General features: G+C 36.9%; 2 protein-coding genes across 7 annotated transcripts in view; one reads left to right on the top strand and one right to left on the bottom strand.

The window, feature by feature from the left end:
* Positions 1-1242: 1242 nt before the first annotated feature.
* Positions 1243-4634, bottom strand: LOC107784370 (protein MHF1 homolog). Its single transcript, XM_016605502.2, has 4 exons — positions 4429-4634; positions 4243-4314; positions 2304-2384; positions 1243-1807 (listed from the first exon to the last, which is right to left on the bottom strand). Exons 1-4 carry the CDS (start codon positions 4547-4549, stop codon positions 1659-1661), a joined length of 423 nt encoding a protein of 140 aa, XP_016460988.1. The 5' UTR covers positions 4550-4634; the 3' UTR covers positions 1243-1658.
* Positions 4635-5715: 1081 nt separating this feature from the next.
* Positions 5716-18361, top strand: part of LOC107784386 (ADP-ribosylation factor GTPase-activating protein AGD1) — a 43617-nt gene continuing 30971 nt past the window's right edge. For all 6 annotated transcript variants that reach the window (XR_012703606.1, XR_012703608.1, XR_012703607.1 and 3 more), the window contains exons 1-2: positions 5716-6016; positions 17370-17446. Coding sequence is in view for 3 of the 6 variants with exons in the window: in XM_016605523.2 (XP_016461009.1) it covers positions 5960-6016; positions 17370-17446 (134 nt within the window). In the remaining 3 variants the exon portion in view is untranslated. The remainder of the gene's footprint in view (positions 6017-17369; positions 17447-18361) is intronic.

Consider the following 18361-nt stretch of genomic DNA (forward strand, 5'->3'; position numbering starts at 1 on the left):
GTCAATGAAAAATAGCAACTATTTTGCTGCAACAGAGACCGGTCCAGCATAATATACTGGAGTTCGGTGCATCTGTGTATGAACTCCAACATATTATGCTGGACCGGTATACTTTGCTGACTCCAGTATAATATACTGGAGACTGGAGTGTTGGTGCTCCAAACTCCAGTATATTATACTGGACAATTATACTTGCTGGAACTCCAGTATATTATGCTAGAGTTCTAGCGTACTTATGCTGGAGTTCCAACATACTTATCCTGGAACTCCAGTATAATATGCTGGAGTTCAAGCATACTTATGCTGGAACTCCAGTATAATATACTGGCGTATTTTTTGGGTTTTGAACAGTGTTTTCGCTCAGATTTATCTTTACATGAAAAGTTGCTAAATTTCGATTACTTTTAAAACTGGGCTATTTTTGAACGACCAGTTGTAAATCTGGCTATTTTTGAATTTCTCCCGAACAAAAATATGATTTCACCTTTTGTAGCCCTTTTCCGTTTTCTTTTTAAATTTTTCGGCTCATAATTCCTTTAATTCGATTTTGCACCAAGCCAGCCCACTAAAAGGAAGATGAAGAAATTTCGACCATCTTATTCCGAAAGAAAAATCAGTTATAGGTGACCTCATATTCTTTGTATCACATACATCTTTTCGTTTTTTGAGACTGAAAGCCAACCCATATTAGCTAATACTCCATAAAAGGGTTAGTTCAGATGGTAAGCACCCCTAACATACGAGTCACCAAAGGAGCAATAACTCCAATAAAGAGATTAGAGGGGAATCAAAGGGGAGGGGAGTCGCACACAAAAAAAAATGTTAACTAAATACTCTAAATTGCGTTTTCTGAAAATAGAAAAAGGAAAGCCAACCCCTATTTGCTAATATAAAAAGAGATTACCGAACAATAACAGTTTATGTAAATCTCTTCCTGATTATGCCAGACCAAATCAATCTGCATAGGAAAGGGCAGTAGGTGGTGACCATTTCTGCTTCATACCTTAATAAGGATGTCAAAATCCTTTCCATTGGTTCTTGCGTGGCTGTTGATATAGATAATGAGAGGTACTTTTTCCAAAACGTAATCAACTGATGAATGATTTTAACAACGATTATCCCTCATTGGCTATTGTTGATGGAACTTATCTGGCTCTAGGATGGATTGCTCAGATAGCTTGGTTAGAATTCTAATCACCGCTAAAAAAAGCTCGATAATCTTTTATCAACTGATTACTTTCACAGAAAATACTCGATTCATGCAAAAGTGCTTTAATTCATGTACAAAGAATGCTAATCAGCAGCTAAATTATGTGCCTAGCATGGCACGGATATTTTTCATACTATTCCAAGTTCCAAGGTGTGAGCTCCGCCCAGACTAATGTGAGGTGGAAGCTCAAATCCAAAACTTTTTTTATAGTACAAATATGAAAGGTTTTACAACATCATAAATACTATCAGACCACATTCTTTTAGTTGCTTTGCTATTCTCCAGATTTATCGCACCATGTTGCACTTGAGGCGCTATTTTGAGGTAGCTTTTCAATGATGTTGCCAACCTGTTTTTACCTTAAAAAGCTGTGAGTGCTGCACAGATGCTGCTCTCACCAAGCTATTAGGCTATTGGACTACATAGTGAAACTGGCCATGCCTCTAATCTAATAGTCTGGAGTACGAAGTACATCTCGAACAACTTTATCTTCCCTTCTGGAACTCTTCTTCTTCTTCCTCTCCAAATTGGGCTCTTTTGCTTTTAGGTCATTGCCGAAGGACCTCAATGAGGCAGCCAGGTGATCATTCCGATGTGCTATGAAGTACATATTAAGAAAAATTAGTAGTTCATGGGTTCATAAAATAGGAGCAATGTTAAATCAATTTTGAAAATGAACTGCGCGGACAAGAAACATTTTATGGCAAATTGAATAGTCTTGAATGAACCTAAAATGAGTTGTGCTAACGGCAAACTTATCAATTTTGCAACAATTGACAGTAGTAGCAAATGATTATCAATCTTTCTTACGACAAGGTGGGAAAGAAAATTAAGGACACACACAATATATATTTGCAAACTGGTGAGAAACACCACGGTTCTATATACATGAAGCAGCATTGCTTGTGAAGCAAATTGCTAAGTAAAGCTTGTAAAATACTCTTAGTAACTGGAAAGCTGACTGTAAAATTAATAAAAGCAGATAAAGCTAGATTGCTAGTATTGACAAGGCCAAGTAGATAACGCTAACTTGTGCTTATAAGGACTGATGTCCACGATCTGCTGTACCTATTACATTTACAGATGAACTCACCGGAAAGAATAACATCTTCCATGTTTACGGACTTACGACCAGCATGCTGGGCAAATAATTCAAGGTCTTTTGCTAGCTGTTCTGCTCTCAAGAAAAAGTACTCTGTAAGTTAAGTGCTTCAGCAATCAAGATATACAATTATAGACATGCCTGAATATGAAATTCAATCAAACAGCAATGAGACAACTAAGGCCTAATTTGTTTCAACTTAATAAGGTCTGAATCTGAATAATTAACATCTCAACCCATTAAGTGATTTTTTTTTTCTAACGACCACTTGTTTGCTCTTGCTAGATCTGGTTCATTCAAATCTTATAAAAAGTCTTAAAATCATAAAGAAGATGTTTATTTAAATATTCCTGTAAATGTGACTTTTTACCACTACTCTATTCACTACCACCATCCTCCAAAGCACATCATCGCAACTAGTAAACTACCTTTACCGCCATCCACCGCTGCTCCTTGATGCAGCCACCTCAAGAGCCCCAAGTTATTGTTTTTTTTGTTCAAACACTTATTTTCTTATTGCTTTGATGTTATGGAATTCTAGTCTAATTTCAATGTGCTTTGTTTGGTGAGAATCAATTCATCCATTCCAACAGAAGCTATTGCAATGCTCTTGCGGAATTTGCAGGAATTACAGTTTTCAAACTAGCAGCTACACTGGGTGACAGTTTTGAAGATTGCATGGAGTTTGTAGGGTATGGGATTTTGTACAAAACAGACCAGCCAGTAAAAACGAGATCAATAAGATTGATACACACATCTATACACACATAGAACAGACTAGAATTTGCCTACTACATATAGTGGCACCTTTTTTTATGCCTTCTGTGTCTGTATCCTTAGTGCATAACTGTACACATTGAAAATAAAACAGTCTTCGTGTTAAGTGGCAAATGAAATCTTCGTGATGGAAATTGCAGAGAGTGTCAACATGCAGGGTCAGCATATCACCCCATTAGATTGGAGGTGCCATCCACAATCAAAAGAAAGTGAATGTTGAATATCCTATGAAACAACCACCGATATCTCTTTATCTGAGGGCATTTTTCTTTTCCTTATAAGTTCTCCATATCTCATGTCACATCAAATTTGCTTAAAGTCTATATGTATTTTCCTTAGCCCTCCAGCCTCTTGTGAGAATAGGAATAAACCAAGATGGGATGGAACCTCATTGCTATCGAAACAAAGGGCTATTGATAAGATTAAATAAACTAATCCTAACCAACTAACAAACTTGAACTTATCTTATAAAAGAAATCCCCATTTTGTCATATTCTAGATTAAGTATTATCAGGGTGAGGTCCTTGCAATTCTGATACATAAATACATCATCTATAATCAACTGTTAAGCATCCTTATTCCACATTTAGCAAGAGACATACAGAAGCTTGAGATTTCCAGAATGAAAACTCAACCATATTTTGCTAACAGTGTCTAATTGGAAAAACATTTGAGCAAATTATGACCATCATCAACAATCTAATGGAAATCAAAATTTCTCTAGAATATCAACACCAGAAGCAAAAGAAAAGGACAAAGAAATAACACAGGACATGGGTCGTGAAGCGGGTGCCCACAATGGGAATCTAGCATATAAGCAGGGGAAATCTACACAGTATAGCCGTGTTCCAAAATAATAGCCAGCAAATTTATATGTTTTTGTAAATTAATGTATACATATTTTATACATAATCAAAGTATAGTTTTTGTATATTTGGCTCGCGACTTTTATTATTTTTGACCGAACAACCAAATGTGTTAAAAGCCAGGTGCACATGTATTCACTGTCTTGCTTAGACAATATATATGTATATGGAAAATTTAAATAAAATGTGTAAAAAAATGTTTGCACTTTAAGTGTTGCACCAGTGCCTTCAAAATTTGAATTCTCCAAACTAAATGCATGTATATATGTAGAAACGATAAAAAGTACCTGCAAACTTGAAGGCTAAATCAGAAATGCAAGCCATAATCGGTTGAGAAACCTCCATACCACATTGTTTCGCTGCACTTAAACAGTTATACACCAAAACAAACAAATTAAAGACCGAATTGAAAATTGAAAATTGAAAAATTCGAAATTACTGTATGTGTTTTGAAAACTAAAAAAAAAAACTACCCTCGGCTTCAGCAATGGAAATAGTGCATAATCGGAATCGATCACGGAGTAAGTCGGTGGCTGATTCTTCCTCTTCTCTGTCTAATTCGCTTGCCATTTCTCCTCCGTCGATATCCTCCATTGTAGTAGGAGAATTGTTAGAGTATAGTTGCACTCGCAAACTAGGTGCCGATTGCGAAGGATGCGCGGGAAATAGGAGGGCGGGTCGAAACGGGTTCCCTTTATGTTATGGACTGGAAAAACTTATGGGCTTCCCTTATGTACCTTTTATTGGGCTTGGGTTTGGCGGGAAGTGCACAGATAGCCACTTTGAGGACCCCTATTTAAAGCATAGCCGAAGTTCGTAATTTTTTGTAAATTTAATCAGTTAAATCTCGCTAGTCTGAAGTTACAAAACTTCAGATATACAGGTGGTAACTGGTATGGTTATTGTACAACTCAGTAGTACCCTCTTTTACGTTTATTTAGCATTTGGTTGGATTGGATTAAATATCTATTGTTAGATCCACTTACAATTTTTCTTGTTTTGCATTATCCAATAGATCCATTTGCAACGTTTGAATTGGATTAGGTAGAAAAATAAGAAGCGGGAGGAGTAAATAACATGAATTTATCACCACTAGTCACAAGTATATTTTTTAAAAAAAAAATTGAATATAGCTTAAATAGCATGGCGGAAACCAACCACCTCATTAAATTTTCTTAAACTTATCTATTTAAGTGTATTGATATGATAGAAGTCATATCCCATGGAAAAAAATTGAATATTTAATCAGTGAGTGAAAAATATTTCATAAAAAATATTTATTAAGGTTATTAACAAATTTAGCAAATAGACAAGTGTATTTTGTGCATTAAAAATTAATAATAATAATAATAATAATAATAATAATTAATTATTAATTGAAGTAATTTATATAATGTTTTCAAAAAGAAATTCTAGAAAATGACGTTGTTACACCGAAAACATTATTTATGATTTTATGGGATATTATAAGGAAAATGAAAAAACAAAAAAAAAAACATTGTACGCAGCCTAATAGACTGAAGAAGCGCGAGCCATGCCATGGCGCGCTGGACAGTTGAAATCATCAGATCAGACCGCTTTCCTCTTCTGCATTAAAAACGAAAACCAACCCCCAATGAGAAACGAAAGAGATAGATGGAGATGTGGGTTATAGTATTTGAGTGACAGCCATGAAATATCGCACATTGGTCCCCATTTGCTCAGCAAAATTTGTTTCCCTTCATTTTCGTTAACCTCCCTTAAAACACTAATCTCACTTCATATTTTCCATATTTTTTTCTCGCTCTCCCTAGTGTTTAACAAAAAATTACGTATAAGGGGTCTGTTTTTCTAAGTCGGCCTTTTTTTTTCTGGGGATCATGTAATTGGTTGATCTTCCTTTTTTTTTTTTTTAACTTAATGTATTTGGCTGATCTGCAGTTCGAATTTGGGCCCAGAAACTAACGTTGTATTATTCGGTCTAGTTTATTAGTTGGTCGAGTGAGTGATATTGGTTTTAGTCAGATGCAGGGGGGAATGATGTTTGCCAGGCTTGACGATTCGCCCATGTTTCGTCAGCAGGTAACAAAAATATTCATTCTTTAAACTTTAGCATTCTGATCTTGTGATTTTTGTGTGTGTGTGTTCATTAACGCAAATCTCCATGTGCAAAATACTGCTTGTAGAGCCGGTTGCTACCGTTGGTCACTGACGGAATTAGGAATCATTAAATGCTTAAATGCTGTACCTAGTAGCTTCCCTTATATTAAGCGGATTCAACAGTTTATTTATATACAAAAAAAAAAATGTTTTACCCTATTTGCAGTGTAATTTCCGGCCCAATTAGGGAATTTGATTGAGCCACCTTCCGTACCTTTAGCTCCGTTACTGCCGTTGGTAGTGATGATTTGGTGTGTGTAATGAACCCAAGTTCTCAACACAAACACATACTTGTATATTATTATTACTGAATTGAATTACATTGGAAGCAAGAAATACTAATAGAATTAGAGGAACAAGGGAGCATAACCAGAAGGGGAAGAGAAGCCAGACATACAGAAATAGAGAGGGGGTGAGAAGACAGACTCACAGGAGGGGAAAGGAAGATCACAATACAATTGTCTACTTTATTTTACTAACCTACTACTATTTAAACATTCTCTAATCTGGGTCCCACACATAACTTGCTAAATTTCCCAATACGTTCTCAACACGTTATTTTCATTCATAACAATACCCTCATCCTCAATAAGAACCTTATCCTCAAGGTTCGAGTAGAACAACATTGATGTCATAGCGGTGAGTATGCCAAGACTTGAACGTGGATCGGGTGTTACATTAAGAAATGGGTCTGAAAAACGGCTATCAAACGGATCACATGAGAGTAATGTTGCAAAGCACAATGTTGGAATATGTAACTAATGCTGTATTTTGTCCCGGGCCCGGGCCTTAGTGGGCCTAACGGGCCGGGCCTCGCGGTCCCGGGCTTCGTGGTCCCGGGCTCTGGCGGTCCCGGGCCTGGCGGTCCCGGTCTTCGTGGGCCTAATGGGTGGAACCGGCCCGTGACGGGCCTAAGCCCACATGGTCCTGTGCTTAACGGGCCGGGCTCGTGGGCTTCGCGGGCCTAGCGGTTTTTTTTTAAAGACAATTTCTTGTAGTATCATGGCTATATTAAAAATATATATGTAGTATATATGTATATCTAATTATTAAAGTGCTTGACGAAAAAGAAAATAACAAAACAATAGTAAAACACTAAATTGTCATGCATAAATATCACTTCTTGAAGTATATTATATTGTATCTTATGTATATATATTCTCTTATATATTTTCTTTTAGTATATGTATTGTATCTTATGTATATATATTCGCATAATAATATATTTTCTTGTAGTATATATATTGTATCTTATGTATATATGTTCGCATAATATATTTTCTTGTAGTATATATATTGTATATTATGTATATATTGTAGCATAATATATTTTCTTTTAGTATATTATATTGTATCTTATGTATATATATTCTCTTATATATTTTCTTATAGTATATATATTGTATCTTATGTATATATATTCGCATAATATATTTTCTTGTAGTATATATATTGTATATTATGTATATATTGTAGCATAATATATTTTCTTGTAGTATATTATATTGTATCTTATGTATATATATTCTCTTATATATTTTCTTATAGTATATATATTGTATTTTATGTATATATATTCGCATAATATATTTTCTTGTAGTATATATATTGTATATTATGTATATATTGTAGCATAATATATTTTCTTGTAGTATATTATATTGTATCTTATGTATATATATTCTCTTATATATTTTCTTGTAGTATATATATTGTATCTTATGTATATATTGTAGCTTATAAATATATTTTCTTGTAGTATATATATTGTATATTATGTATATATATTCGCATAATATATTGTCTTGTAGTATATATATTGTATATTATGTATATATTTTCGCATAATATATTTTCTTGTAGTATATTATATTGTATCTTATGTATATATATTCTCTTATATATTTTCTTGTAGTATATATATTGTATATTATGTATATATTGTAGCTTATAAATAATTCTAAGTATAGAAAACTTCAATTCAACAACTTCACAATTTTTCATGAAATTTCAACAATAAATTAAGTAATTGTAGTAGAGAGATTGAGAGATATTGAGAGATATTGATGAATTGGTGAATAAAAATGAAAGAATGAGGGGGTATTTATAGTTGAGAAATGGGGAAAAGTGTAATTATATAAAGTTTGGGGTTAAAATAAAGTTTGGGGGCCAAATGGCCATTTTTTTAACTTAAAAAACGGTCATATTTTCAGCCCAAACGGCTAGATTTTAAATATGGCCGTTGGAGTTTTTTTTTTTTTTTTTTTTTTGAAAAATAGCCGTTGGGCCCGCCAGGACCGGCCCAGGCCCGCCTGCCAGTCCCGGGCTAAACGGTCCCGGGCTCGTGGGCTCAACCATGGAGACCAGCCCGTGACGGGCTCAGGAGGCCCACCAAGACCGGCCCACCCAGGACCGGCCCACCAGGCCCACCAGGCCCGTTAGGACCGCGGGCCCGGTCCGGTCCGGTTCAGGCCCGGCCCACCGAGCAGCATTATATGTAACACCCTTGAGTCAACTATTAGACATAGAGCAGCAGCTGGGATCGCACGGGCTAACTCATGAAAAACCATATTGAGCTTAGCCCCATCTAGTCTGACAACACACTGTTCCATCATCCATTCATTGACAACAGGACATAATCTCTTCAAAGCCTCCTGAAAAGCTTGGCCTCCTAGGATAATGGAAACTAAAACAAGGCCAGAAACAGTATTTTTAGCAACTGTAGCTCTTTTGTCTAGACACCAATATTTACAAGCATAAAGGTAGAGTCTAGAAAAGTTCCTGGCAGGCGCGTGCAACTGGTAGACAGAACTTCCATGCTTAGATACCATTGAGTAAAGAACAATTTCAAGGGCAACTACTTTTCTCAACTCCTTCTTAAGTTTGTCGAGCCTTGAATCCATTTCTCCAATCTTTTGCTCTAAACCTGCTTTATCTTCACACTCGCAGGTTTTCACGGTGTTGATTATTTCATCATCGTTACCAACAAAATAGAGAATTCCACCAAGTGCATCCCCATTCCTTCTGTTGTAATTCAAGTAAAATTGATCGTTTGATGCCTTGTACCACCATTTATATTTAGCACATATACCAGCCCGACTGTTGTTTATAAACAATTCTGAACAAAAATTACCAACCTCGAGTATATGCCCTCTGTCAACCCAATTGTAGACATGTATTCCAAAATCACGGTAAAGCAACAGAATAATGTTATCGGCACAATCACTTCTCTTAGTTGCTCTAAGAACTCTAGTAAGTTGTGGCATATTCGTGCCCAATGTAAGTTGCAAGAGAACGATGAAGGCAGTAATAACAACAACATCAAATAGATCCCCTGCTTTTGTCTTGTGTTCACCCAAGAAAAGGTTAGCAACCTTGTGAGGACAGTATGGTTTAACTACCAGGAAGTCATTGAGCTCAACTATTATCTGTTTGTTAATTGTCAGTATAAGTCCATAGCTCATATTACATGTACTGGTTCTTGCAAACCTTGTGTCGGCCTTTTGAAATTTTTGATCGAACAACTTCAGCACCTCGTCTACTGAAACTTCGACGCCTTTTTCTGTTATAGCATTAAGCACGCACTTCGCTGAAGTATCTTTGTCATAGTATCGCAACATAATTTCAGCATGCACTGCAAATAACAAAACAAGAAGGTTCTGTCTCCAGGGTAATACCGTCGCTCCTGGTTCCAACTCTTTCAAGTCGGATGAAGGATCTTTTCCAGCATTATAATAGTGATGGAAAGCTGGAGATGTAACTGCCAGTAATTAAATTGCAAAATGTAGGAATATAAATACCATTTCTGTCCGGGATCCCACACTTTAGTCGTAGAGTTAGAAAATGCAAATGAGCACAACTTGACAACAAATCCCAACAATAGTACTGCCTGCATGTACTCGGTATGACCGGTTAGACTCAAGGGCTTAAATTTACGCCAAGAATAGTAGCAGGTCCATCAAGGTTCACAATGAGTAAATCCACCCCGGGGTCGAATGGGAATCGAGTGACGTAATCGTTAACTAGTAACAATTGATTGAAAATTGAAAGCAGTTCACCACCGGGATCCAATACATCCTTAAATGTTGTCCTGGTGCCTGCAAGCTGAAGGCTAATCAGTGAGCATGTTTCACTCCATCGAGAAATTTTGTCGAACACCTGGCCATTGCTGAGTGTTGGACCTAGCATTTTTGGATGAGCAACACCATTGGCTACGGGAATTGTGTTGCTGTCCGTCTCTATTAAGTGTTGTAGCTCGGAAAAAATAGAAGCACCTTGTCCATGAGCCACTGCCGAGGGAATAGCAGAAAAGGCATTTGCACCTTCCTGCATTGATTTAGCTTCACAATCAAGAGCCTCTGTTGCGTCTACAAAGTCTGTATGCTTATTCAAGGATTCAAAATCTGGTTCTTCATCAACCATAGGGGAAATATAGATTTATGAAATATCATCATATGCTACAGCAGTCGTGGTCGGCTGGGGACTTTCATCAAACACCTTGTCTTCGTCAATGGTGGACTTGTCTCCATGAGATACTCGAGCATCAAAAGCATGAAGTTCAAGGACTTGTAGATAAGGAATTGAACTTACTGTGGAAAGAAAATGAATGCCGGGACTTGTTGTTGCAAGTGTTTCGTTGAACACTTGTTGTGTGTCTGATTTTCCAGATGCAAAATTATGCAAGTTGGAATTATGGCTCGGAGCAGCAAAGGAAGATACACGCGCTTCTGTCAGAATCGAGATAGGATAACCAACATAGTCCCCACGAGCCGGTGCAGTAACGGCTGTACGCCATATCGGATCTACAATGTCTTGCTTCCGAAAATGCATGATTCGTTGAATTTGGCAAAAAAGGGTTGGGGGATTTTCCCCCTATAAAAGAAGGCTTAATGTTTAGGATTTATATACACCTCTCATTTGCCTTCTCATCTGTTTAAGGCATTTGTATCTTCTCTCTTTAGTATTATTTCACTTGTATTTTTGGAGTGAAATAAAATATTGGTTGTGTCCGAGGAGTAGGCAAAATTAGCCGAACCTCGTAAATTCTGGTGTTCCTTTTATTGTTGTTTTATTGTCTTATTTATTATTTGGTGGTTGTCATAATTTTTGGTATAGTAGTTGTGACTTATTCACACTATATACATTTGGCTTCCGCAACAATTGGTATCAGAGCCATGGTATTGTCTAAGTATGCTCTGTGGTTGCAGCATAGTCTGATCTTCCACATCATAAAAGATTTATCTTGGTAACTGAGTCAAGGTTCTGTCTGAGTATGCTCTGTAGTTGCAGCTTAGTCTGATCTTCTACATCATAAAGGAAATAATCTTGATTTGTGTCGTCAGCTATTAAATAATATTTGTGTCAAATATGGGAGACAATAAACAAGAAGAATCTACATCAAGTGTCAACAATACGTCATCATTGGCATCTTCGCTTATGACAAGAATTGTGTCAAATGCGAAATTTGCGGTAGAAATTTTTGACGGGTCCGGACATTTTGGGATGTGGCAAGGCGAGGTTCTAGATGTCCTTTTTCAACAAGGGCTAGATCTGGCCATTGAAGAAAAGAAACTAGATGTTATTGGAGAAGAAGATTGGAGAATTATCAACCGTGTTGCTTGCGGTACCATTCGATCCTACCTTGCTAGAGAGCAGAAATATCCATACACAAAGGAAACTTCTGCAAGTAAATTATGGAAAGCATTGGAGGATAAATTTTTGAAGAAAAACAGTCAAAATAAATTGTACATGAAGAAGAGACTGTTTCACTTCACCTATGTTCCTGGTACCACGATGAATGAACATATCACCAGTTTCAATAAGTTGGTCACAGATTTGCAAAATATGGATACAATTTATGATGATGGTGACTTGGCCTTGATGTTGTTGGCGTCACTTCCTGATGAGTACGAGCACCTTGAAACTACTCTACTCCATGGAAATGACGAAGTTTCTCTCAGAGAAGTTTGTTCAGTTTTGTACAGCTATGAACAAAGAAAGCGAGAAAAACAGAAGGGCGGAGAAGGAGAAGCACTATTTGTGAGGGGTCGTCCTCAAAATCAAACGAGGACAAAGAAGGGAAGATCCAAGTCAAGATCCAGATCCAGCAAAGATGAATGTGCCTTTTGTCGAGAAAAAGGGCACTGGAAGAAAGACTGTCCGAAGTTGAAGAATAAGGCCAAACATAACAATGGAAAGGCCATTATGGATTCAAATGTAGCTGATTGTGATGATTCAGACTTCTCATTAGTTACAACAGAGTCATCAACATCATCAGACATATGGTTGATGGACTCGGCTTGTAGCTATCATATGTGTCTCAACAGGGACTGGTTCGTGGATTTTCAAGAAGGAGAATATGGAATTATTCACACAGCGGATAACAGCCCTCTTACCTCATATGGGATTGGTTCAATACGATTAAGGACCCACGATAGAATGATCAGAACATTAACAGATGTTCGATATGTACCAGGTTTGAAGAAGAATCTCATCTCTGTGGGAGCCCTTGAATCAAAAGGGTTCAAAATCATTGCAGAAAATGGAGTGATGAGAGTATGCTCCGGTGCACTAGTGGTAATGAAGGCTAATCGGAAGAATAATAATATGTACCGCTATCGTGGCAGTACAGTTATTGGGACAGCGACAGTGACATCCAGTGACGACAAAGAGGCAGAAGCAACCAAGCTATGGCACATGCGCTTGGGACATGCTGGAGGAAAATCCTTGAAAACTCTATCAGATCAAGGATTGTTAAAAGGAGTCAAGGCTTGCAACTTGGAGTTTTGTGAGCATTGTGTCAAAGGGAAACAGACAAGGGTTAAATTTGGTACAGCGATCCATAATACTAAAGGCATTTTGGATTATGTACACTCTGATGTTTGGGGTCCTTCCAAAACACCTTCATTGGATGGGAAGCACTATTTTGTAACCTTTGTTGATGATTTTTTCCGAAGAGTATGGGTGTATACAATGAAAAGCAAAGATGAAGTGCTGAGAATTTTTCTCAAATGGAAGACGATGGTGGAGAATCAAACAGGCAGGAGGATCAAGTGTATTCGCACAGACAATGGAGGTGAATACAAAAATGATCATTTCAATAAGGTCTGTGAAAATGATGGCATCGTCCGACACTTTACTGTTAGACATACACCACAACAGAATGGAGTGGCCGAACGTATGAACCGGACCTTGCTGGAGAAGGTACGGTGTATGTTGTCCAATGCTGGCTTGGGCAAAGAATTTTGGGCTGAGGCAGTTACATATGCATGCCACCTCATTAATCGCTTACCATCTGCTGCTATTGATGGCAAGACACCATTTGAAAAATGGTATGGAAAGCCTGCTGTAGATTATGACTCTTTGCACGTGTTTGGCTCAACTGCATATTATCATGTGACAGAGTCAAAATTGGATCCAAGGGCAAAGAAGGCTATTTTTATGGGAATTACTTCTGGAGTCAAAGGATATCGTTTATGGTGTCCTATGACAAAGAAAGTAATATTCAGCAGGGATGTTATCTTTGATGAATCTGCTATGGTAAATAAGGTAACAGAAGATACCAAACAAAATAAAGGTGCTTCTAAGCAGGTGGAGTTTGAGGGAAAATTTATTTTTCCTACACAAGAAGCAGAGGAGGAAACAAATGAAGATTATCCTCTGGAAGGAGAGCCAGTAGAGGAGATTCCAACTCAGGAACCTCAATAACAACTTGAATCAATAGCAACCAGCAGGCCAAAAAGAACAATAACGAAACCTGTTCGTCTCATAGAGACGGTTGCTTGTGCAACCTCAATTGTAGCTGATGATGTTCCTACTACTTATAAAGACGATGTCCAAAGTTTAGAAGAAGATAAGTGGAGGATTGCCATGAATGATGAAATACAGTCCCTTCATCAGAATCATACATGGAGATTGGCCAATCTCCCGAAGAGAAAGAAAGCAATTGGGTGCAAATGGGTATTTGCAAAGAAGGAAGGATTTCCTAACCAAGTAGATGTTCGCTACAAAGCAAGATTGGTGGCCAAAGGATATGCTCAAAAGGAGGGAATTGATTACAATGAAGTGTTTTCTCCAGTTGTAAAACATTCCTCCATTAGAATTATGTTGGCTTTGGTAGCACAATTGGATTTGGAACTAGTTCAGATGGATGTAAAAACTGCGTTTTTACATGGAAACTTGGAGGAGGAAATCTACATGACTCAGTCAGAAGGATTCAAAGTTGCTGGAAAAGAAAATATGGTGTGCAAACTTGAAAAATCGTTGTACGGATTGATACAATCTTCTAGACAATGGTACAAGCGATTTGACGAGTTTATGTTGCGGCAAGGGTACAAGAGAAGCAAATACGATCATTGTGTGTATTTGCGCAAGCTTAAAGATGGATCCTTTGTATATCTTCTCCTATATGTTGATGATATGTTGATAGCTTCCAAGAATTCGGAAGAAATTGATAAGTTGAAGATTCAACTGAAGAAGGAGTTCGAGATGAAGGATCTAGGTGAGGCAAAGAAAATTCTTGGCATGGAGATAATAAGAGATAGACGTTCAAAGAAACTCTGTTTATCTCAAAAGGAATATTTGAAGAGAGTACTTCAACGTTTTGGCATAGATGACAAGACTAAGCCAGTTAGTACTCCACTTGCTCCCCATTTTAAGCTGAGTACTACTATGTCGCCAAAGGATGAAGTTGAACGAGAGTATATGTCAAAGGTACCATACGCAAATGCTGTTGGTAGCTTGATGTATGTAATGGTCTGTACGAGACCTGACATTTCACAAGCTATTGGAGTTATTAGCAGATATATGCATAATCCAGGGAAGGAGCATTGGCAAGCTGTGAAGTGGATTCTACGGTATATTCATAATACTGTAGATGTCGGGTTAGTTTTTGAGCAGGAAGACAATCAGTCTGTAGTTGGATATTGTGACTCAGATTTTGCGGGTGATCTGGACAAACGACGATCAACTACTGGTTATGTGTTTACTTTTGCAAAGGCACCAGTTAGTTGGAAGTCTACTTTGTAGTCAACAGTTGCTTTGTCTACAACAGAGGCAGAGTACATGGCTATTACAGAGGCTGTGAAGGAGACAATTTGGCTTCAAGGATTGCTAAAGGAGCTTGGTGTTGAACAAAAAGGTATCACAATTTTTTGTGATAGTCAAAGTGCTATTCAATTAGCGAAGAACCAAGTTTATCATGCAAGGACGAAGCACATTGATGTTCGGTATTATTTCGTACGAGAAATCATAGAAGAAGGTGGAGTCACGATGAAGAAAATTCATACTACAGAGAATCCTGCTGATATGCTGACAAAGGTGGTGAATGCGGTCAAGTTTCAACATTGTTTGGATTTGATCAACATTGTTGAACACTGAAGATTGAAGATGAAGACACAACCAAAATTTGTTATTGAGAGAAGATTGAAGATGTGGAATTTTGCCAAGGTGGAGATTTGTTGAATTTGGCAAATCTTTTGTCCCACATCGGTGGGAAAAGAAGGGTTGGGGGGATTTTTCCCCTATAAAAGAAGACTTAATGTTTAGGATTTATATACACCTCTCATTTGTCTTCTCATCTGTTTAAGACATTTGTATCTTCTCTCTTTAGTATTATTTCACTTGTATTTTTGGAGTGAAATAAAATATTGGTTGTGTCCGAGGAGTAGGCAAAATTAGCCGAACCTCGTAAATTCTGGTGTTCCTTTTATTGTTGCTTTATTGTCTTATTTATTATTTGGTGGTTGTCATAATTTTTGGTATAGTAGTTGTGACTTATTCACACTATATACATTTGGCTTCCGCAACATGATTAACTTCTCAGTGAAATGCTTCCAATCCCAAAATTGATTGTTCCGATATAGCCAATCGAACCAAGCCCATGCATCGCCATCAAGGTAGAGGTAAGCGAGAAATAACCAGTCCTTCTCAGAGAAACCACGAAAGATGAAGTATCGTTCAGCCCGAAAAATCCAATCCTCTGGGTCGCCTCCACTGAATCTATCTAAAATCACCATTGGGACTGGAGTATGAACGATGAAAGCACCAATGTAATGAACCCAAGTTCTCAACACAAACACATACTTGTATATTATTATTACTGAATTGAATTACAGTGGAAGCAAGAAATACTAATAGAATTAGAGGAACAAGGGAGCATAACCAGAAGGGAAAGAGAAGCCAGACATACAGAAATAGAAAGGGGGTGAGAAGACACACTCACAGGAGGGGAAAGGAACTTCACAATACAATTGTCTACTTTATTTTACTAACCTACTGCTATTTAAACATTCTCTAACCTGGGTCCCGCACATAACTTGCTAAATTTCCCAATACGTCCTCAACACGTTATTTTCATTCATAACAGTGTGCATGTAGCCTCATGATGATTAGTTGTTAAGAAATTACAATAAGTTTCTGCCAAATGAATAGTAATTCATGAATTTTGGTTGAACGTTTTCTGCTTGGATAACTGCAGAGTAATCAACATTTGACTAATTTTTTTTCTATTTAAAATTTGATTGATAGATACTTTGACTTTCTGAGGTTTAAAGTAAGATGTAGATGAAAGATGAGCAATCAAACCTTTTATTTTATTGTTAGTTTAAACTTTGACTTTTTGAGGTTTGTGCTTGTGAATATCAATACTACTATAGTAATACTTTAGTTCTTCAATTATGGACATACTTCTTTATTTCTCTTTTACCCATTTTCTTTCTTTTTTAGTTTTATATTAAAACTAGATCGTGTAGTCTTAAGAAGTGAAGTGTATGTCGATAAAGTATGTACTTATGTATGTTGACAAAGTAAGTGTGTGTGTGTGTATAACTGAAAACCTTATTATTGTTGAGTGCATTTCCCGACCGTGGTTTGCCTGGTATGAACTGTGAGGTTATCATGATTAAGGTGTTTTTGAAGGGGGAACCAAGGAATTATAGTGTATGGAACAGAGGTTGCAAAGGATATCATTCCATTAGTAGAGACTTGGAGACTTGTTTTCCATGTTATCAGCATGAAAACATGTTGTCTAAGATTTAAATGCAATTATTACTTATATGTGGTATAGTCATTAGTTAGATGCTAGGTGGTGTATCTAGTCCTGTGTGAATTTTCTAGATGCAGTTTGATATGACTTTGGCTCACATAAAAGCTTAAGCCTTTCCCATGGCGTGTTTTAGTTTAATATGGATATCTGTAGGCTGAAGAATATGCTAATCATTTCTAATTTTCTCTGACCACGAGTGTGGGTCCTTAAATATTGTACTTGGTGGAACAGATCCAAGCTTTGGAGGAAGATTCCGAATTGTTGAGGGATAAATGTCTAAAGTTTTATAAAGGATGTCGAAAGTACACGTAAGTCTCTTTATGTTGCTCTATCAACTTGTCTTCATTAGTTGTGTTGCACGGCACGCTTCATTATTAAGTGGTTCTTATGTATAAAGGGATTAGCAGAGAAGAGAGAATAACGGTTGGAAGAGAGGAAGGTCTGTATGGATAACAACAAGAAACTCAATAACAAAGCTCTAGCAGCAAAAAGTATTTTAACTTTTTTGCACATAAGGGTAGCAATTTCATACATCATCTTCTAAAAAATTGAATACAACTTCGTAAAATCTTACCATTCTTATCTTATCATAGCCCCAAACTTTTATAATATCTTGTTATACTCCCTCTGTTCCATTTTATATGGTGCTATTACTATTTGGAGAGTCGAACGGTGCTGTCTTTTGCTATGATTTTTAAAACATTTTGAAATATTTTTGACTCCAACAATTGTTATCTACTGTACTTTTTATGTAGTTTCAGGATTTTTATTCGCATTTACGCTGAAAATTAGATGTGTTGATCCTCATACCTCGAACCTGGCCATTCTTTTTGGGACATAGGAAGAAAAAAATTTCATGAAATATTGCCCTTGCCGTAGCACATTGCAAGAATGTGTAATAAGTCATATTGTGCTCAATCAACACGTAGAATCGTTTAAACAGAATCTTATATTAGTGTATTTATGACTTTCTGCTAACAGCACATCCTTAATCTTTAGGTTTTAAGAGCACATACACCATGAGGGATTAAAAAAGAAATGAAGGATTTTCCATGTCCTAACATGACCTGAGTAGATTTTGACATTGTGATTAGGGTATTGATGAGAAGAATAAAGAAAATAGATAGTCGTGGAAGTGCAACATAGAAGGTTTAATCTCCAAGCCTCACTTCATCATCTCACTTGATGCCCAGTATGTTAGATGTTCATCAATCTGTATGTTA

The sequence above is a fragment of the Nicotiana tabacum genome, chromosome 20 (genome assembly GCF_000715075.1).
Source record: "Nicotiana tabacum cultivar K326 chromosome 20, ASM71507v2, whole genome shotgun sequence".
Taxonomy (NCBI): domain Eukaryota; kingdom Viridiplantae; phylum Streptophyta; class Magnoliopsida; order Solanales; family Solanaceae; genus Nicotiana; species Nicotiana tabacum.